At 27.8% G+C, this 24,482-nt stretch overlaps 1 protein-coding gene across 2 annotated transcripts; it reads right to left on the bottom strand.

Moving 5' to 3' along the window:
* Nucleotides 1-220: 220 nt before the first annotated feature.
* Nucleotides 221-5,801, bottom strand: LOC101261097 (S-type anion channel SLAH2). Of its 2 annotated transcripts, none has more exons than XM_010319196.1 (5): nt 5,656-5,801; nt 2,714-2,908; nt 1,878-2,336; nt 1,005-1,775; nt 221-911 (listed from the first exon to the last, which is right to left on the bottom strand). In XM_010319196.1, exons 2-5 carry the CDS (start codon nt 2,891-2,893, stop codon nt 483-485), a joined length of 1,839 nt encoding a protein of 612 aa, XP_010317498.1. In that variant the 5' UTR covers nt 2,894-2,908; nt 5,656-5,801; the 3' UTR covers nt 221-482. The 2 variants fall into 2 exon arrangements, with proteins under 2 accessions (XP_010317498.1, XP_004234208.1); XM_004234160.4 differs by lacking the exon at nt 5,656-5,801 and adding an exon at nt 3,640-5,460.
* Nucleotides 5,802-24,482: the final 18,681 nt, after the last annotated feature.

The raw sequence follows: 24,482 nt of genomic DNA, 5'->3' as shown, positions 1-24,482 counted from the left end.
ATTATTGGCTCTACAGATATAGTATCATGGAGCAGAAGACAATTGTTCAAGCATCTGAAAGCTTTGCCGCGATGACTGATGAGATATTTAAATGATATAGATGATAAACATCTTCTCTTTGGCTTCACATACTTGAGACTTGTTACTTTATTCTCGTAGGTGAAAATGCTTAAAAGTCTCAGTCCTTCTGTATAAAACACAACAAAAAAGACAGCAATCCTCAGAGGTGAAAAAAGATAACTAAGGACCCTTTTATTATAGATACTCATCTCAAACACTTTATACAAAAAGGAAAACTTTAAACTTGGAACGACACTCGTTCTCCTCTTGCATCCTTCTTTTTACAAGACCTTTCATGTGCCTTCTTCTATATCAAGTTCACAGGATCACCAAACTCTTTGGTGTTCCTCACTTGATTAAAAGTATAAGGCTTTACAAGCGAATGCAAGCTATTTTAACGCAGGATCCTCAAACAGAACGACTCAATCTTGACTAACTTCTTTTGGAGCAGAGGCGCTTATTAACTCTACGCTGCCAGATAGAGCTGCTTCGATATCTTTGGCTTCAGCAGAATCAGCGTACTTAAGGAATTGATCAATATCTGTGCTTCCAGCTCGTCTATGATGATACCATCGTCTATGTGTTTTAGGTTTTCTTTCACTAATTGCAATAGAAATGTCATTTGGAAAGAGGTCTCTTAGAACAAAGGCATGGATGATGGTTGTCACAAGCAGTCCTGTCACTGTGAATGTAGAAAGGGTGCAAAGTATAACAACCAGGCACTTTGTCACAACCGTGTTAACCATGATCGAGTACTTGATCGTGGCAATAGCAGCTCCGGTCATTGGAAAAGTGTAAGCCCACCAAGCCAATGAGAACCTGAAGCCTCGGAAGAAATTAATCCGAACAGCCTGTAAATGAATAAGATAAAGCACAGAGGAAATGGATCAGCTTGCTGTCATGACATAACACAAGAATAGGTTTGAAAAGGGAGTAATATTTACCAGTGAGAAGTAAAGGAACAAGGCAATGAAGTAGGCGATCCGTGCACCAAAATCAAAGGACCCTTGGATATTTGCCCATGCCATAGAAGCAACACTAGGGGCAGCAACAAATAGAAAGAACACAGGATGTAGCTCCTTTGGGAGTGTCTCATTTGTTGGAAGTCTTTGGTAGAGAGTTACAAACAGAACCGTGTAATGAGCCAATCCAACAGCAAAGAAGAAAATCGGTCCTTCTTTAAGTCCCATGGATGCACCAAGCAAGGAACCAACAAAATTTCCCACAACTGAGAGATGATTCGATGGATTGGCTACCTTTGAGAGCCTTCGTTGACCACCAGACATCCATTGTCCGTAAATCTTGAGCTCCAAACATAAGAATGGTGTCATAAGGACATACCATAAAGCATGAGGAAGGTTTTGATAGACTGAAGGTGGAAGTCCAAGTGCTAAGAATAGAAGTGCTATCCATGGAGCAAAGAAGAAGTTAACACGTATCGGGTGGTAGTACTCCCTACGAACTGCTTCAAAGTAGAAAATGATTTTCAGCGCATAAGTGAAAGTAACAATCGCCATCAGGACAACAGAGATCCACCAGAGCACAAGGTTTACATCCATGCTTATGTGGAGGAATTTGGTGGAGGCAGAAGTGGCCAAGGCTTTCCACATTATAGCTTGGCTGCTAACGCCAAGTATGATACCAAACGATGAAATAGGATAACGGAGTAGAAATGGCCATGTCTTGTCCTCTGGAAGGATACTTTCCTCTGAAGCCTGTATAGGAAACATCCAATTCACTATCTTGATTCACACAAATAACTACTAAAAAGACAATCTATTACCCAAAACCAATCGATAAAAGCAGGAAAAACATACCCTTAGCTTATCAAGTTCTGGTCCCTCCAAGGCATCAAAAAATCGATCCACAGGAATATTAACCGGAGTATTAGGTTCCGGTTCAGCACAGGGTTGAGCTACAGACTCTTGTTCTGTTTCCTGGTTCCTATTTCCGCGCAAATTTGATAATTGTCTCTCAAGCCCACCAGACCATGTCTTGAAGCTGTCAAATCTTTTATCCTTCAACTTGCTAATCCTAGGATGCCTAGGAAGTTCACAGCTAGCATGAACTCCAGCTAAAGATGCATTAGTAGTATTAGCTCTCGGCATAGGCTGAGAATAAAACTTAGTTTTACTATCTTTTGATGTAGCAGCAGCAGCAGAATCAGGAGCTTCTATAGACTCAGCAAAACCAACTTTTTTCGGAGTGGGTGGCATGCTAATGGAAACTGCATGAATTTTTTCGCTCTCTCGCTCAGCAGCAGCAGCTTCAGATATCTATAGAAAGATCATAGATGGTATATCTTTAGGCCAATGAAGTGTTACACAGTATGTTACATATCAAGGTTGAAATAAGGTCAATTATACCTCCTACCTTGTTACATGATCAACAACAAACAGAGGTAATTCTACTTTCTTTCGAATAAATTCAAATATATGATCATCTATGTCAACGATAACATCAAAATTATACGTCCTCAACAAAAATTAATGTACAACAGTTTATTATACATCAAGCTAGCGAATAGTACTATATATCCTCTATCAGCAAAAGATGCAGAGTCAATAAAATTGACATATAACCACTAATTAAGCAGGTTAATTGTAATTACTAGTAGCATTAATCAAGATTTTTAAAGAAAAAAAAGATTTACCATAATTGCTGAGTTTGAAGAGTTAGAATCTGGTGCAAGCGCAGACTGATTATTAATATGGTCATTCACTATGGCATCAAAATCATGATCCATTTCAGAACTGATGAATCTGATAAGTGATGGAAGTCCTTCTGGAGTAGCTTCGTTTGCAGGATGAATTTGTTGATCACTTGTTCCCATCCTTATTTAATACGCCTGTAACAACAATATTATTAATTATTCGCACGAAATTAGGAAGCTTCTTCGGTATTTCAACAAAAATCTATTTTTTTCAGTGAACTGGTTCGAAATGACTACGATAAAATCATATCTGATAACACAAATGTCTAATGAATTCACAATGAAAGGAAGTGTTTATTTCTAATAGTGTGATTTAAAACTTTTGAGTTTTTCTATATTTAGACTTGCGTACTCGCACAATCAGCTCACTTAAAAGGTAATATTAATTTACAAGTTCATTTCACTGTCGTGTATTTAAGTTCTAACTTATATATTTTCTTTTTATACTCAACCATAAGAAGAAAGAAAACTTCAACACGCATATTTTAGACAACAGCGCAAACCAAAAGGAGTATCATTTATATAATTTTTTGATAAAGCAAGAACATCGATCATGCACTAATACTCTACTATTTGTTTAGTTATATTTTTAGTTTGTTTTAAAAAAAAAACTCTTTTTTCCCTTTTTACCATTCTTCGAAATCAATTTTCCAATACCACATATTTAAAAAACAAATCGAAAAGTAACATTTTCAAATCAAATATGCCATTAAAAGAAAAAAAAAATTAAAAAGCTAAGATTGATTCAAGTTCTCTTTAACCAATAGTTTCTGGAGAGCAGGTGAACTCTCTAGAATTTGAGCATTTGACATAATATTTTTTTTTTCAAAAAAAATAAAATAGACCAAAAAAAATCACTACTTTACCTTTCTAAACAGTTGTGTTGCTTAAATGCAGACAATGCAATAGAGTCCAATAAGAGTATAAGATTTTAATGTCAATTGCAAAGCAATTTTGATGAGTCCAGCTACAATAATTTATATAAATTGTGGCACTCAAAAAATCTGATTTTTTTTTTCTTTTGAGAGAGGATGAAACAGGAAATATATCTATATATAGGAATATAAAATTTTGGAAGGACCAAAATTTGTTGAGAAAAAAACTACGACTCTGCTAGCCAAAGGAAGGAGTATAAATAGAATTAAATTAGTCATGCAATGTTCTTGGAAGCAGACATCAGTCACATCATGTATTATTACAATTTACAGCTGCCATTTTATTTTTAAAAAATAATAACAATCCGTTCAACAAAACATTAAAACCCCATATGCGACAAGAAAGTCGCAAAATTATTTTTTAACTTTTTTGCTTAGGTGTTTTTCCCTTTCAATTTATGCGAAGGTATCTTATTGAAGTTTAACAGAAAACATAGATATTTTTTAGGTTTGTATAACATTTTATTAAAATTAATATAGGAAATTTGATTAAATTGTTGCTCAATACAAAAAGATATCATTCGATTTAACATGAATTAAGAAAGGAAACTGTGTCGTATAAATTAGAAAGAATGTAATTTTTTTTATAGCAGTCTCTGGTATAAGGTAATCTGATAAATACAATAAAATTATGAGTATTAAAAACAATTGTTTATTTTCAATTTGAGTTAGAGGATTATAAATGAAATAGTACTCTCGCCGGTGAAAGTCTAAATAGTCAATTAATTTAATTATTATTATTCCCCATAAAAATATATTTATTTTATCGGTGTATATGTATATTAAATTATTTAAATATAATGGTTAGGTGAATATAACAAGTACAAGTTGAATATTTGTCCTCCATTGACTGGAGAATGGGTTTGACTTCAAATATTTGCCAACTAATAATGAATAAGTAGAGCAACGTATATAATTAGTAAGGCATAGAGTTGGACAAAAATGTTTAGGAATTTTCAATATTAGTAGCAACAATTCTAACAAATTGGTACTATTAAATTAATGAACAATCATGCCACCTTTTGAAACATTTTACTACAAGGTAGAAACAAAGAAACAACAACTATGATTTTAGAGGTGAACACAAAACTTTGAATTTATGGATTTTAAGGATAAAAAGTATATATAACTAAACATATTAGATTTTAAATAAATTATTTATATATTTTTTTTTGTGAATTATCAAAATAAATCAAAAGTCTTGGATTAAAATTATTAAAATCTAACGAAAACCGTACGTAAAACTTAAAATTCGTAAACATTAAAGTCAATATACACAGATAAATCACGAACTATTAGTTCCAATTGTGAATCATGTCAACCTAACCCTAAAATACTAGATAAAAATTAGCTAGTCTAAAATTTGGCTAAAAAGATAACGATTAATGCGAAAAACAAAATTGAAGAAAGAGACAGCTCAAAAAATTAATACAGTATTACGACAGAATTATTTATAATTTATTATAAAATAAGTAGTACTATTTTATATTTGGACAAGTAAACTAATGAAGCATGCAGGTCTGGTAATTACATCATTTTTTTTGTACTTGTTAGAACATGAGACATCGGAGGTTCTTGACAAAAAATAAAAAAATTATATTCCATAGTTCTCCATTTAAACTAGTTTACTATTAACGTCACATAATCATCAAAGATTTAACATAATAAATATAATATAGATCAACGGACTCAATAGGTGACAACAAAAACAACCTGTGACAAATTAATATTACAAGATATTTTCCCTTCCATGAAAAATATTATAGGTCTATATCAATGCTCAATTAATGTAACAAATTTGTCAACCTGCATTGATTGAAGACTATAGAGTAAGGGAAAAAAAAAATTCCAAATTTAAATTTTAGAAAAAATTTCATTACCTCAGAAAAAATAGACTAGCCCACAGGTAGATTTTATTTTTTTTTTAACATAAAAGGAATATCTTACCGTGAATTGAGGAGAAGCTTAGAAACTTATACACGGAAATTAAAGAATTAATGGACAACTCATGAGTTGATGGGTCAAACATGTTATGCACAAAGAGATTATATACACACATAGAGAGTCCCCACTGTACAGCAAAGAAGAGTACTATTCATTTATTTATATAAAAAATATATATATATTTGAAGTTGATCACCCACCAAGTAATGGTCCCGAGGAAAGAGGATCGTGGTGAAGTGATAAACGTTTATTTGTTTTTAATCATAAGTTTCAGGTTCAGTCTCAAAGATATAAAGTTATTTTTTTAGAGGTAATTTTACCTCTAATAATGAGAAACTTTTCGATGTAAATTTGTGATTTTTCCGATGCAGAAGTAAATTTAATTAGACTTCTATTTAGATATCATATCATACATTGTATAGGAAAAAGATATAGTCCCTCGACTATGGCGATTAATTTCACCTTGTTATGATTTTTTTTTTGGAAAGAGATAATCAAAGCCGGAAAGTAGAAAATAAAAATTTAAATCTTTGCATATAAAATTTACTATCATAAAAAAAAAAATTTATAGACATATAAACATAGTAGATTCCTCGAACAATTCTTAAAAGAAAAAAAATTGATGTACAAAATGTTACTCTGTTGCTAACAATAAAGTTGATTCTAATAACGTATCATTTTTTTTATGAAAAAAAAATAAAATCAACGTAGAGTTAATTGTTGTTTTTTCATCTATACCTTTATTCTAATAATTTTGAAAAGAAATTAATGTGGTGAAAGAAATAATAGTACTATTAAATTGAGGACTTTGAATTAAATACAAGTAACTTTTTATTATTATTTCGTTTACTTTGATTATCTTTACTATTTAAAGTAATTTTCTTTCTTCAACATATTCATCGTAGCTCTTAACTTTGTCTAAATTTTGTTTTTAAAAAATTATTTTTGTTAGACTCGAAAGTCTACCTTAAAACAATTTATCTATCCTAGAAATATAGAAATAAGGTTCACACCTTCCTCATATCCCATTATATTTAGGAATATATAAATAAGGTTTACACCTTCCTCATATCCCATTATGAAAATATGCTAGATATGTGTTTGTTATTGAATAAATAAAGATATCTACTCAAATAATCATTTATTCCTTTTAGTTAATATTTTCTGGGTATGAAAAAATGAAACATATATAATTTAAATGTTTTAAGTGCCTCATTGGTGTTCAATTCTTAATTCATACTTAACACAACTCAATTTGAAATATCCTGTTTTCAACTTTGCTTCAAATAGTATTGTTTTGTTATGTCTTTGCTTGAAACAGCGAGCGTTTATCAAAAATACTCTCTATATTCATAAGATAAAAGTAAGTTTGTATCTATACAACACTTTTTTCATATTCGACTTGTGAAATTACACTGAACATATTATTATTATTATTTATTTATATATATATATATATATATACAAGTAAACCAGAACGGAGGGAGTATTTGAACCTTATAGTCTCTTAAATATATCAAGTATATATGATATTGTAAATTCTTCTTAAAATAGATTTTATTTTATTTTACAAAAAAAAAACATAAATAAAACCATGATCTCATAGTGAGAAATCAGCCTCTTCTCATCACACATTTAATCCATTTTAATTAAGGTGTTTTAAAATTCTCCTCTCTTTTTTTCAACACGAATTAAGCATGTTGTTGGCATCAATTTGCTTGAAACAACGTACGTACGTTAAGAAAATATGGACTTGTCTAATATTTGTTAAGAATGAAGCGTTCACATTATTTCACATGAAAGAAAAGACGCCGTACAAACTAAAGCATAAAAACACAGGAATATATTACGTTCTCATGTCTCCGTTGATGGGTGATGCTTTTCAGTTTTCAGAGTTGAACAATTTAAGTTTAATAAAAAATATGAGCACGAAATCTTCAATTTATTTAAAAAATAAAATTTATATATTTCTAAACTACGTAAAAAATACTATATATCAAAATTCTTAATAATTCAAATTAATGAAAAACTTATTAAAATCTCGAAATCCAAGTGGATCCAATAGGAGGAGTTTAATTTGTCGAAACCTAGGAGTGCAATTTGTTTACGTACGACATAATAAAGCGTGTTCAAAACGGGTGCATGCCTATAGAGAGAGAGCAAGTGGAATAAAGGGACAACGTACATTGAGTAGGTTTAGTGGAAATCATAGTGGAAACTACAAATAAAGCGGTGGTATTCGATATTTATATCGATGATATATATATGTATGATGTAATGTAAAATGATAAATAAAATTTTGTTATAATTATAATATTTATTTAAAATTTCATGATTGTTAATACTAATAACAAGGCATTATTATATATGTATACCACATTTGATGTTTGGTTTTGATTGAATTGTTATTACAAAATACGCTAAAAAAAAATAACTTTATAATTTTGTGTATATCAAGAAGGAGGAAATGTACTTATTTTTTACCAATTTAACCAAAAAATAAATAAATAGAAATAGTATGATGAATATAAAAAAGGTAAATATTTTGGTAGTCTTTCTTTGTAATATGAACATAAATGATTGACATTATTTAAATATAATTTTTTCTTTTAGATATCTGTATTTGAAATTTATCATGTGCGTGATATCAATGATTATAATTGTCATAAGTATTTTCATTTTTTATTGTATACATAATATTTTTCTCAATATAATATAAAAATTTAATTATAGACAAAATCATATTTTCATAACTGTATTTGAACAAGTTTATTATAAAAGGGTAATTTTACGAAGAGTGTACTGCTGTAATTAATTTCACTGCTATTGTAAGCAGAATAGTATTATAAATTGAGAAAAATTAAATATAACACAAAAAAATAATTCTAGAAAAAATTATATTATCATTAATAATATTATATTACTATAACGTTACGAATGGATGATATAACAATATCTGACGGTAGGATTGAATAAATATACAGGCTACCACAGTATAAAAATGATCTTTTTTTATAAAAAAAACAAGAGTACATCTAACACCTTAAAACTGTCTTATATGAATTCATCATTTGTTTTAACATACTCATCATAATGTTATATGATTACATCGTATATATTATTATTATTTTATGTACACTAAACTTTGATAAAATTTACAATCTATATCATTAGTAAACATTGTCGCTAAAATCTAGATTGGATTCTACTTTGTTTTGAGCACCATGTAACATAATTAAACAACTCGATAACCTAATAGTATTACGTGGGAAACACTAATTATAGAGGATCAAAAGCGGATTTATGTATTTACAAGAACTCAATTAGATTTTGTGTAATTTTTTTTATTTTTATATCTATAAGAAAAAAACATCAAATATTTATATAAATATATGACTCTAGATCCAATTATTATCATATATTAACTCAAATTTATCGTACGATATCATAAATTTTAAATTTTAAATCCGTATCTGCGGCCCGAGCAGAGGATATTGCTTCTAGTGACATGAGAAAAAGTAGTCATTGTCTAAGAATTGAAATAAAGGGAACTCCACTATACTTTATATAGCATGACGAATTACAAGTTGCTCATTGCAATGAGTTGGTTGTAGACATATATACAGAAAAAGTGGAGATTCAATTCAAATAAATCCACCATTTTTTACTCAAACAATTAGGTTCTTTCTTAAATAAATCAAAGTTAACTTATGTTGATACTTGTAATAAGTGGAGTTCTGACTCTGAATATGCCCACCACATAGGAATTGGTCCAATCTTTTTTCAGAATTTATTGCGTAATTTTTGTGTTTCTTGTTTGGAACTTGGCCTCCAACGTATTTCGAAATACGTGTGATCAAAATTAAATATAATTTATTTTAGATAAAATCTATTTAAATAGGTTTGTATGTATATGGAATACATAAAATATATGTATTTAATGTAATTCATATGTATTAGGAATACATACGAATTTCACTCGTCTCTCTTCTTATTTTTGTATATCTAGTAGTAAAAATATGTATATCTAGATATATTTTCTTCAATATATAATAAGAAATTTTTAATTAGCAAAAAAATTCATAATATTTTAAAAATACAGTATATATGATAGTACATTTATATTATTTATTTATTTATTGGTGTGGGGTGACCGGAAAATACCTAAAATTAAAGCTGGTCACAACACATGCAGTTGACAAAATTTTGCTCTCGTCCACCAAAGACAAATAAAATCCACTTTACCCTTTTATCTTCATTTTCTAAGATTATCTTTTTAGTGCTTAAAGATCTGATGTTAATTATTTTATTGGTGAAATAAAAAAAAAATCATCCTTTTTAGTAAGTTTATCTTAAACTAAATTTTCCCAAAAAAAGGTTATAATCGAACAAGTGGGATCGAGAAAATGACTTTATAACATTTACGTATCACAAGTCATTTTTATAGTAATTGTTTTTTGAAAAAATATTTCTACAAAATAGCAATATATTAATTTGGCTAAACGTCTAAAGATTATTGCGAAAAGCTCATTTTTCAGCTTTTAGAAAAAAATTTCTATGACTATATTTGAAAATACGTACTTTTAAAATTATCTCGATCGTTACCTTTATTAATTCTCCTGAAAAAAATTAAGAACTCTTAAGAACTTAGATAAACAAACTATAAAATATCATATACCTATATACTCACTAGCTAGAGAACAAACGTTTGGAAAAAAGAAGAAGAAGAAGGTAACAAGTAGTACACGTTACAATTGTTTTGCAGAAATAACATAATTGTTGTTATATTATATTAAGCAAGAATAATAAATATGAAAATTTATAATAAATATTTTTATAGAATGTTGTTAAAGATTTTAGCGATCCAAGTGCAATAACATTAACATAATTGCTGATTAATATTTTTACGACAATAAATATTATTCTCCCGTCCATTTGTATTTGTCATATTGCGCTTTTGAAAGTCAATTTGATTAATTTTTAAAGTTAAATTAGATAACATTTTAATTCGATATTTAAACAAAAAAATTTAGATATTCAAAAACTATATGAAAAGTACTACAAATTGTAATTTTTTGCATATCAATATGATGAAAAAATACATCTTAAAATGTTAGTTAAAGTTCTTGTATTTTAATTCTTAATAAACGGATAAAGTACCCTTAAAAGAAAATTTTATTGATACTAAGCTAGCGTTTGGCCATAGATTTTCAAATATTCTTGGCAAATATTATTTGGGTGAAAATTTGGATGAAATTTCACCATGTGTTTAGCCATAAAATTTGGGAAATATATTTCACCTTTTTAGAAAAATATGATTTATACACACAAGTTTTAAAAACTATCAAAATTAACTAAAATTTTGTATTACAAGTCAATGAATGTTCGTTACAACAATAACAAATAATGTTCATGACACTAAAGCAATGTGGTAATTTGGAGCGAGCGCAACAAGAATTATTCCACACATCGTGAAGTAGACAAAGTACATGACTTTGTTACCTAAAGCCAATTTTTAATAATTTTCATCAACAGTCATATCATTATTTAATATTCACTACATATTTCATCACTATTTTGGCGTTCACGTAAAAAATGATATAATACAACGCAAGCAGCTACCAGAGAGGGTGTTTTTGTAAAAGATAAAAGATTTGGGTAAAATTTTAATTTTTAAAATATCCCAAATAATGAGATTTGGCTCAAATACTAGAAAAAACTAGTATTTGAAAATTTGGGATATTTGCCAAAAATATTTGCCAAATAATGGCAAATTGTATGGACAAACATTATTTGCCAAATTTTTTCCAAATATTATTTGTAAAATTTATGGTCAAACGGGCATATTTCTCGCATAATAACAATAATTTTTTTTAGGTAAAACATTTTTCAAATACTCCTATTTTATGAAATTACTTTTGTGTCATATTCAACTCAAACGGGCAAGCGAAATTTTTTTAAGCAAGTTACTTTATTGATACATTTATTGAATACTAAGAGACACTAATTAAGAAGGTGTCTTTTATGTATACATTCGTACACAATTTTAGAATCAAAAGTAAATGGTATTTACTGTTTGTGCAATTTTTATCGTTAATTATGCACAATTTATTTAGTGTTGATATTGGAGTCAATAACAAAAGTAAATTTTTCACCAAAAGAGTTTATCCTACTATAAGATAAAAATCATATACACTTTTCAATTTTTGATTTAAAATTAAAACTCCTCAATTTTACATATAAACCTCTCCCTAGTTTATTTTATTTATTTTTAAAAATATCTATTTAACCTTTATATTATAACTTTAAGTCTACTATATATTCAATCTAAAAATATAAATAAATCAACTTTCAATATATATACTTATAATCTTTCGATGAAAAAGATGTGAATAAAGTACCTTTCTATCTCTGTCCGGACCAACTACTTGTAAATATAGTTCTATTAAGTATGTCCGAGACTTTAAGCTTTTTAAAGCCCATAAATTTACTCTAAATTCTTTACGTGAGACGTGTTATCATTTATCATTTCTCTCACTAATAACATTTAATTTTATTAAAGTCATGCAATTTGACATTAAAAGTATTTGATTTTTTCCGATAACTAAATGTTTTTGTCCATAACTCAAAAGACATTTTAGGTCAATTCACAGATGTCAAATCAATTCACTAATATCATAAGTAATATTTATTAGCTTTTTTCTTTCTATATTTTTTGTGTCTATCTATTTTCCAATTAAAAATGTTTTCTTTATATATATATTCTAAATAAAAGTATAGTAATTTGTCTACCACAATTATTTATACCAATTTAAAGGTACTACCGTTAATAGATCCGTATTCTAAGATATGTTATACCCTTTCATAAATTGGACCACACATAATTTGTATAGTAGTGAGTATATTTTTTTGGTTTACATCACATTCAATTTTAAGCCAATTATATATAAAGTTGCTATAGGAAAAAAAGGAAGAGTAATTGTCTCATTAATAAATGGGGACCTAAGTGAAAAAAGACAGATTTGTAGATTTGAATATAATCGTGATATTTTTGGAATTGGGAATAGGACTAGAAATAGGAATAGGAATAAGAAAGAAAAATAAAACTAAGCACCACCTCCTCGACACATATAGTTCGATCAAATTTATTATAATAATCATATATGTTGCACTTAAATATACAATATATATATATATATATATATATACACATTTTTTGGCTACTTAGTACTCTGTAAACTAGATCATTCAAAGACATTGGAAGGTAATTCTCTCAACTATATATCATCTATAATAAAAATTCATCCCTATAGTCTTGATAAAGTATGATTTATTTTTCTTTTTTATGTATGTAAAAAAAAATTAAGAAAATTAATAGAGTACTATTATTTGGTCCTACCAAAAACTTATGTTAGGTAGCTTCTTTTTGTCCTAATATATATAATTGTGTCATCTACTTTTACCTAACAACATAACATACGTAGCATTTTTCACAATATCTCAAAACACAGATAGCTAAGAGTTTGTTAAGTTTGGCATAATTAAACTCTTGTCCTCTATTACTTTACTAATCCATTCACATTAGTAATCTATAATAAAATTATAGGAGAATGTTATATTCATTCCATTTTACTATTTATTAGCTTTATGACTTTCATTGAGCTTTATAGCAAAAGCCATCCAAAATATTGCTTTCCTCAGCTTGCACTATGTATAATCCTCATGTGTATATCTCATTCAATATAAAAAAAAAAAAAAGTCTCTCAATTAACCTTTTCATCCACCTCTACTAAAGCAAAGTGATGTGTCCATTCATAGACCCAAAAACTATTTCATATCATAATTTTATTAGAATTAGATCCATCTCAAATTTTAGTTCGCTCGATTTTAAGTCTCGTACTATATTATTCATGGTCATTGGTCTAGATGTCAGTCCTAGCGAGGTGTGTGATGGGGTAATTTGAAGTCCCACACATTGATTATATGAAAAATCCTGGACAATTTGCATTAAATGTTTTTATTTTCCAACGAAACTAAACACTTTTTTCGAATAATAAATTGGCTTTACCTCATTTATGGGTGCAACTTTTTGACTATCTTAAGTTTTGTCTTGTGTTTAATAATGAGTATTATTTAGTTCTAGGATTACTTTACGTGTTATCTATATTTAAAAGGTGGAATAAGTTATATGTGTATATACCTAATATACGTTTTATCTCGTGAAGTTTTGTAGATTGATTTCAACTCTGAATTTTGATTCAAACTAGTCTTCCTAAAAATAATTATATAGCCAGATGTTTTCAATGAATTTCTGGCAGGCTGGCACATCCAAGAAATTCATGCGTGATATACATGATATATACATGTGATATATTATCGCGGTGATGTTTTCCGAGCGATTTTACTCTGAGTATCAACTCCAAATAACATCCAATCTTATACAGAATTTATAATTTACCGAGGGGTGGTTAAAGAAGAAAACTTGGGTTTGTTGAAAAGAAAATGTGAAGAAAGAAAAAGATTGAAGTTATAGGAATTAATTATCATGACCTTATTTGTTTCATGCAAAGCAAAACAAAATCAATTCAAATCCGGAATCAATTCATAGAGAGAAATTAGATAATTTAAAGTTGGTATTAGACTCACTGTTTTGAAGGCAGGGGCGCGATACGTTTTAAGCAATATTGAGTGAGACGTAAATTTCGAGACACGAAGGGTTAGTCTGTTGGATCTAGGAGGCGTAGTTTTATGTATATTCAATTTCATAATTTTATTACTAATATCTTAATCATTTTATAAATAAATTTTAATAAAAATCTATAATATATAGAAAAAAAATATTATGATTTTTATTTGAGAAATGTATTAATACCCAATTATAGAGAAAAAAAAGTAATCAATTACTATTTGAGAAAAAAATCATCACATTAATAATAAAAAACACGATTAAAGGAAAACAAAGGTTCAAAATTTTAAAAGGCGTACGCTTTTACAGATGAAGCTTACGCCCCAAATTCTAGGATTGACACCCTATAGATCTATGTCTCAATTTGCATCCCGAAACGTTTATGATATGCCCCATACCGAGCCTCACCCGAAACTCGCCCCAAAAAGCGTTTTCAATAGCACTAGACTACTACCTAAATAGTTTTACAAATGAATACAAGTTAAATAACGGTGTCCGGATAGGAAACGCCGTGAAATTCTTACAATAAAATAGGAAAAATTTGTATATAACACAAGCTATTAATTCAAATTAAATGTTATAACCATAGTTTGATTTAATTGTACCCCATAACAAACTGTTATTATTTCCGTCTCTTCTGGTGAGTCACGCTCACCACTCTCATTCTCTCCCTCGCTCTCTCGCTTTTATACAAAACAAATGTATAAATTGTGTTTGTGTTTGTGTTTGTGTTGTATAAAGCGAGAGAAAATTCTATATATAGATATATTTTCGTTTCCCTCTCCCAGATCTTGCTCGCCACTCTTCAAGATCTCGCTTGCTCACTCGCTTCTCTCACTTTATAAAAAAAACCACATGCATAAAATGAGTTTGTGTTTGTACAAAGTGAGAGAAAATTGTATATATACATATATTTTTGTTTCCCTCTCTCCCAGATCTGGCTCGCTACTCCCCAAATCTCGCTTTCTCATTCGCCTCTCTCACTTTGTACAAACATAAACATATACATTGTGTCTGTTTTGTATAAAGTAAGAGAGATTGTATGTATATACAAATACAAATGCACATATTTTCTTTCTATAAACCTATGATTATACAAATGTGATCTTTCTCTGTCCAGTTTTTTTTTTTTTTTTATCTTTCTCTCTTTCTTGCTTTATGAAAACATAAATTATATAATTGATCTTTTGTATATGTATACCAAAGCAGATTATACAACTGATTTCTTTTGTATATGTATAGCGAAGTTATACAACTGTTTTCTTTTGTATATATATAAATACATATTAATGTTTGCCATGAAACACAATTATACAAACTATAACTATAAGTCTATAATATACAAATATAATTTTATATTTGCTGTGAAAGTTACTCAATAAAATAGGATCGCATAGAGGCCCAAATTCGTAAGAAGATCCAAGTTAAGCAATTGAGCTTTTGTGTAGGCCCAATACAAACCCGCAAAGTCAAATTGAAAAGAAAAAGGGGAATTTTTTAAAATGTCAATATTTTAACATTTAAGAGGGTTCATTAACAACACTTTCAATATTTAGTAAAAATGTCAAAATTTAAGTTTGTTATGTATTTTATTTATGTTCTTATTGTTTATTTTATTTTAAAAAAATATAATTTTTATATAACAGATTGAGAGGAATTTAGGAGAGATTATTATTTTTAAAAAGGAACAAATGTTAAAAGTTTCATCAGTTACAATTTATTAAAATACACCAACTTTTATCTATTTCTTTCTTTTTTTCATCATGTTATAAAAAATTCTTTTTTTTTCTCCATTGTTCTAAAAAAATTCAATATCCAATTCTGATAATCTTTTTTTTTGTTTCTAAACACTTTTATTAACAAAAATAAATATCCAATTTTCACTAATTATTGTTATAAAAATCACGAAATTAAAGAAGTACCACATCTATAAAATTTCAATATCAATTTTTCACTAATTATTGTTATGAAAATCATAATCAAAAAATATAATATCTCATTCTCACTAATTATTATTATGAAACTTTATGATGATACATTATAGTTTTATCTATTAAATTTATTTATTTTTTAATTTAGAAACTTGAACACCTATAATTATTTGTAATTGCCATACTTTTCTCACAGTGTATTTGTTTTATTTTTTAAAATTTTGTATCCTTGCTTAAATTGTATTTATTCCAATATGTATACCGTTTGTATTAGTATCCATTCTAGTTTTCATGTTGCATTTTTTATAATGAAGCTTGTATTTCTTTATTAGTTTGTATTCATTACAGTAAGTATGTCAAATAAAATGTAGCTATTTAAGAAATACATTTGTATTCGTATATACTTTTCACTGTGTATTTATTTTTCTTTTCAAAATCTTGTTTCATTTTCTAAGTCGTATTCATTCCAATATGTCTATTATTTGTATTTGTATTAGAATACAAACAAACTAATAGAAAGTTGTTCTTCTTATAAATAAAATACATAACTAGTTGACATATATTTGGATGAATACAAATTAGGGACAAATACAAGATTCATAAACCATGCAACATGAAATTTTTAATAAATACAAATATTGATAGTATACATAGTGATTTGAATACAAATTGAGAAAGTATACCAAATTCTAAAAAAGAACTATAAATACAAAACAAACTAATAGAAAATTGTTCAAAACTATCCGATCTTCGTCGTCTTTTTTCAAGATCCTCACGAGTAGACAAAGATTCTACATTTGCATTCTGAATTTGAGGAAGGTTTTTTACACCAATGACTCTTGTAAATGTTGTTACCCTCTTTCTTCCCTCATTTTAGCAGCGGATCATACATTATACACTATTTGTTAAGTAATAAATAGAAAAGGATGAAAAATCACCAGAAATTGATTGATTAAGATGAATACTTCTAGTAAGCCTCTTGGATTCAACCATTGGAGAGTAAATCATAACGGAAATTGAAAAATACAAACAACATTATTTTAAGATTTAAACAAAAATAAAATTAGAAACGAAATCTGAAAATAAGATAAAGATTAGAGATACCTTAATCAAAGAGATTCTTGTTGATCCAATTTTGGATTAAAAAAACAACCAAAATATATGGCAGAAAAATATTTGCAACTTGAATGTTGGAGGAAAATCAGAAAAGATAACCATGAGAGAGAGAGAAAATTAAATGGGAGAGAGAATTAATAATTTGAAAAGATAAATATGAGATAGAATATTCTTTTTTAAAAAAAAGATATATCGAATTAATTGAAAAAGAGAGATAAAATAGGAGGAAAATTGGGATACATAAATTTTTTAAAATAATGACATTTTTGACATTAATGCTAATATTTATAAAGTATGGATATTTTTACTAAATATATTATTTATTTTGACTAGTTTACTAATTTTTTGTGTATTGGATGGGCTAATTAGAGAGTTGACAATGATATATAACACCTGGGCGGACCGGTCGACCCATCCCAAAGTCCGACCTTTTTAATTGCTCTAACTTAAATATACTTTACTGGAGCTGGAATTACCACGATTGTTGGCATCAAACTTGCCTACAATGGATCCTCATTAAGGGCGAAACTGGCCTTCCGTGCACCTCGAGTGTGTTAGCACTAAAATAAGCAGGTGTAATGCGGAAGTTAGCAAAAAACAAATCTCAAAAGACCATGAGCGAGAAGACAAACTAGAAATTTACTAAAAGACACAAAGATTTAACGTGGTTCAATCAATCGTCCTACGTCCACAAAGGAGATAAGCAATACTTTATAAATATGAAAAAGTACAAAATAAAGAGAGAAATAATCTCAACCAATTCACTCGGAATATATGGAAGGTTCAGACAAGTCATAACGTATCACAATTGTGTCCTACAAATTTCCCCACAAACCAAAACTCTCAAAGTCCTAGCACTACATTGTGAATGTTGATTAAGTTTGAACGAAAGAACCTCTATTTATAGAGTCCTGAACCTTTTCTTACAAGAAAAGTACTAGCCAAATGTGAAGATATTATGTTTTCCTTTTTCTACCCAACAAAGTGCGTGACTGGTCGAACACCGCGATAAGTGATGATTGAAACTCATCTCTTGTTCTCGTGACCAAAACCCATCTCTTATCATTAGCATTACGCGATAGAACTCGCACACGAGCTTCAGCTTGTGGAAAACTACTAGTAACTAGCTAGTTTGGTGATAGGACTAAAGAAACAGTAACAACCATTCTTAAAGTCTAAAACATGTTCTTAAATTAACGTGCTATATAAACAATTTGTATCCATTGAAAGAAAATAAATCAACTAGTGGTTTCGTTTGTTGTTTGGAAAAAAAAAGTCCCAATTATAATTGGTATGGTTTGAATTTAACTAAAAAATTCAAATCAAACATAACTAGCTCGACTTTATATATATATATATATATATATATATATATATATATATATATATATATATATATATATATATATATATTTTAGTGTAAGCTATAAAATATTTCTATTAACTTTTTTATAGCTTTTGTCTTTTAACATATTATGTCAAGCACTCAAGCTTGGACCTAAAATTTTGAATGGTCCAAAATAATTTATTGCTCAGGGATACATGTTATTTATTCAAAAAAAGTCCAAATCAAATCAATTGATGCTAACAAAAGAAATAATTTAACACTAGAAATAACAATAATATTAGGTACTCTTTTTAGCGAATGTGTTGTCTACTGTCACTGAAAAGGGTAGATGCAGCTAAACTAATAGTTGCGCACTCGTCTAAATATATAGTACGTTCAACGTGAAAGATAAATTTATTTATAAAAAACTATTAAAACTGTAATATAAACTCATAATTTTAAAAAATACAACAGGTTATGATAAAAAAAATGAATCCATAAAATTTAAATTTTGGACCCGCTCACTAAGTTGTGGGAGCGATATTTTCAAGCAAATTTCTCATTCTAGTCTTTGCTTTATATATATAAAAATATAAATATAATGATTAGACATTGTTGTTTGATAGTAACTCCAAAGGAATGGGTGGTATAATTAATAGCATATAATATGAGAGTCGTAGTCAATAATTGGATACAAGTTGGGCAAACAAAGCATGGGTGTGGTACCCTATCAACGTAGCAATGCAACATGCTGTGGTTAATTAATAATCTAAATTAACTATTTCAATTCTGGCATTTTATATCATGACAACCTTGAAATATTGGCCTTTGGCCCAAGAAATGGCTCATTAACAAATTGAATCTTAACAATTTCTTTAATATCTCTCCCATCAATACAATATTTGTGGCTTTCATATGACTTGAAAACTTTTTGAGGGGCCTGATTTGATATTTCATTGTCCTATACCAAAAAAAAAAAGAACTGTTTTGGTCCTAAAAGTGACTAGAATTGTTTATTACATCTACTTTTTTCTTCCCATTCTTGTTCATTGTCAAGTATTCACATTAAAGTCTCAAAAATTCTAATGAAATCGCACGTTTCAAAGTAAAACTCTCAATTTTGCATGGATTGGAGTTTGAGTCTAAGATATTGTGATTATGGGTAAAGGAGTATGCATCAGTTGTTACAAGCTTTGTTAGTGAATGTTAGTATAATATACCACAAATATAATAAATTACAGTAAAAGTATAATAACAAAAATGTGTAAATAAATTTTTGTAGGCTGATGCATAGATATTTCACTCTCTTTAAAGAGATTTAAGTTCAGAGCGGTATAATTTATATCGTTTCAACAATGTGTCTCTTGACTTGTCCCCTCCAGGATACAACTATCTAACAATTTCGTACAATTCAAGTAACTCATGATTAGTTGAAGAGTATAAAGGTCCACAAAATGAACATTTTCCTTCGATACATATATATTTGTGTTTGTATAGACTTTAGAATATTTTTCTATGTCTGAACTCTCTCTTTCGCTACACTAATCTCAATATTAACATTATATATTATTATTCATTTTTTTCACTTTATATTTTCTTGTATATTTCTTGTTTTTTGCAACACAAAGAAAAATCACATTATTTACCGGTGAAGTATTCTTCCTTACCGTGGATAGAAAGATAATGAGTAGTAAATTTGATAAATGAATCGCCCAAAGCTTATATAAGTTATAAAGTATAAGACTATATATTTGCTTTGCATCACATGGGTCGGCTCTTATGTTTGGAAAATCAACTTATTACGAAACTATATTATTGATTCATATAATAATTTTTTCAATAAAATAAAATGTTAAATTGATAAAATTTTGCTTCAAAATAATATTTTAAAAAAGTATTTGAAAAGATTATTTATAAAAAATAATTAAGTAATAATTTACGTCTAAATTTTTTAAAAAAAATAGATAATACAAATAAAATTTATTTAAATTTTAAGCTTCTAATTAAAATTTTGCAGGCTTCAAATTATGTTAAGCCGCCTGATCAAAAGTTACTTCGGTTGCTACTGTTGATTTGAATAATAAGCAGTAGAAGTTGTTGAAGTAATCACTTCATTTATAGTATTTGAATTTCGGATAGATATTGTAGTTTTTTTCAAATTTTCATTAATATTTTGAGCCCTTTTTGCGACACAATTTTTTTAAAAAAAGTAATACATAACTTTTTTTTTGATAAATTGGTGTTTGGATCTGATTTACTCGGCTTGATTAATTTCACAATATATCTAATACCTCACATAAAAATAGATGCCAAGTAATGTTATTCAGGCTAAGCTTGTGTACAACTCGACGAATTTAATGACATGGAACCACTAACACAGCTACCAAGCAGTGGTCTTTAAGAAAGTTTTCACATAACTCAATCTAATTTTGTCAGATATATACCTTTCATTAGTACTATCGAGTAATTCATCTGGACAAATAAAAGAATTAATCTAATATTTTTCTCTAATTAAACTTTAATTCTTAGCTCACATTGTTATTTTGATATATATAGTGGCAAAAAATTGTTCAAAAATACAAAAACATGTTATTTATATATTTTGTTGAATTATTCTTTCAAATTTTTAAATTTAGCCACTAAACAATACCTTCTCACCAGCTATAATATGGAACACTTTTAAGGCCTAAATAAAATATATATGCATTAAAAATTTCACCAAGGTTTCATTAGTTATGGGAATTTTAATAGTTTCATAAGTAATAAATACTAGCTAGACTCCTAATACTACAATCGAGACTGACAATGAGTATTCTAGTAAATTAAGTATATATAAGATTACTACTATAATTAAGCAACTAATCATTCTAAAAATAACACTAATGATGATAATAATAATAGATGCAACATCTGAACACTATCACTACTGACACAAGTTTTCAGATTGTTTAATTGATTAAATATCTAAATATTTACATTATTGACGATGGTTATTTTCATATTTATTCCCCTTCTCATTTCTCTTTCCGTTTTTTGAAGAAAAAAACATAACTTTTTAATTATTTTTTTTCCAAATTGAAAGTCTATTTTGTTGAATTTTATTTGCCCTAAATTTCTTACCATAAATAAGTTTTCCTTTTAGGAAAATATTTTGGATTGACTAATCATTTTTTTTGGTAGGAAAATGTTTAGGACTCTATAAATAGAGACATGTTCTTTTTAACTTAATCAGCATTCACAGTGTAGTCTTAAAGACTTTGAGAGTTTTGATTAGGGTGAGAATTTATGGTTCACAAGCTTGATACGTTATCACTTGTGTGAACCTCCCATATATTCTGAGTGAATTGGTTGAGGTTGTTTTTCTCTGTATTTTGTACTCTCATATTTATAGTGAATTGCTCATCTTCTTTGTGGACGTAGGTCGATTGACCGAACCACATTAAATTTTGTGTCTTTTGGTATATTTCTCGTTTTCTTACTCGTGATCTTTCAAGATTTACTTTGCTAACTTCCACATTTACACCTACTTATTTTCGATCCTAACACATTTTTCTTTTCCATGACCATGTTGGCATCCTATAGCCAACATGAAACTTACACTATTACTAGTAATTAAAAAAACTTAGAAAGCTACGTTGATTAACAAAAAGCAAGTTCCTCTCTCACTAAGATAGCCACTTCTAGGAGAAAATAAAATTCAAGACTCTCATTTGACTTTAACGTGATTTGCTTTTAGTGTGTGTTACATTGTCAACAATTAAATGGATGTGTAAGTGGGGAATAAAATAGGTTTAAATATAATATTCTGTTAGTTTATTAGTGGTCTATATCACTATCAACGTAATTTAGGAAAAGTTCTTCTTTCCCACTTACCGATGGCCAAAAGCACTATCACCAAAAAAATAAAAAATTTAGCGATAATAAAATTGATATTAGTAAAGAAAATAAATTTTTTATCGCATTATTAAGTATCATTAAAATTAATATCGTTGGAGGCTTTAGAATTATACATAAAAAGTGTTAATTGTTATTAAAAATATATATTTAATAATTGCCACAAATAATCATTTTTAATATAGCGAAGCTTTATAAAAATTTTGTTTATCATTATTCATATTTATATGAAGATGAAACGTTTGAGATTATAAGTTTCAAATCTTGTACCTACATAAATGTATTGTCAGTTTAAGATCACAATTTCATAAATTTTTGAGTTTTTGTTTTTAATCAAATTATATCCTATAAATTAGAATAGACTGGATAGTAATAATTGAGAATTGTCAAAGAATATATATATAAAAGCCACCAATGCCTTATTATAAATACTTTATCTAAAAGTACTCATCAGTTTAGATGTTTAAAACAAAAGTTTAAAAAAAAATTGAGATAGAAAAAGGAAAAACGAAGAGGGAATTATACTGTGAGGAAATTATAACACACAAATAAAAGAAATTTTCAATGAATATATTATATTTTAAGATATAAATAATAATATTATAATCAAATGTCCCTCCTAACTAATACTTATATTTATTTTATTTTTTAAAATATAACTAAAAAAATATAAAAAAAAATATTTTAAGACGGATCACTATGTATCCTTAACCAGTAGTTTAGAAGTTGACACACATTTGACCTTTCCTAATAGTAATTGTCGGTCATCATTAACAAATATTATAACTATAACAACTCTTCTTTTCCTTTGCGCATGCATTAATAGTTAAATTTGTTTTTGTGTAATAGCATATAAATTATATAAAATAGGTAAATTACATTAAGTATAGCATTATGAACTCGACTTAAAAATAATTAGTTAAAGAAATCAATTTCTAACTTTATTTATGAAATATCATCAGTTGCAACAAATCAACTAATACGTAGATATTTAAATAATTAGTAATGGACTTAGTGGAGATATTTATATATTTATATGGTCCATTCTCCTATAAGACATTCCATCAATATTATATACAACATGAGTCTAGCTAATGTTGGCATATATGATTAACAAAATTATTAGCGCCTTCAAACCCATGTGTTAATCCTATTACTCTATTATTATTGTTAGTTTATTCTGTTGATACACTAATTACAATGTCTGGCTTATTTATAAATGAAATGATTTTTGTTCTCCTAAATCCTAATGTTGAAGTTTTCATGACTCAATAGAATATGTACAACTTGACACTATATTTATTGCTTCATTAAGTAATAATTAAAAGTGCTAATCCCTGTATGATGTAATATGGTTTACAAAATGTCCTTTTCTGGGCTTTTACAATAATTTATCCATTAAAATATGAATTAGTATATGTATGTTGGGTTGATAGAATAACTCTTTTAATTAAAAAAATTAAGTAACCATCATGAAATTAAATAACTTTTTTAAAACGCATTAAATGGAAGTTAAAACATCAATTTCAATTAGAAACACATAATTTCTTTTTATTTCTCATTTCAAATATTTCCTTCTCACGCTAACAAAAACAATTTTGAGCGTAGTAAAAGTACGTATTAACAGAAAATGTTAAATTTTTCATCGTCAGTAATTAATTATCGATAGATCTAATATCAATTTAAAAATATTATGAAAATTTTATGACTTTTAAGTCATATTAATAGACAGTAGTTAGTACCCTACCGCCGCCCCATCCACCATCCCTGGCAATATCAAACTGTTTTTGGATTTTTGCTTACAAAAAAAAAAGAAAAGAAAAAACTGTTATTCAATTTGCGTTTTCCAAGATTTTCTATAAAATTAGGTCTTAGG

The sequence above is a fragment of the Solanum lycopersicum genome, chromosome 3, assembly GCF_036512215.1.
Source record: "Solanum lycopersicum chromosome 3, SLM_r2.1".
Lineage (NCBI taxonomy): Eukaryota > Viridiplantae > Streptophyta > Magnoliopsida > Solanales > Solanaceae > Solanum > Solanum lycopersicum.
Note: the sequence above shows the minus strand (reverse complement) of the source record. Positions and strands in the feature narration are given on the sequence as shown.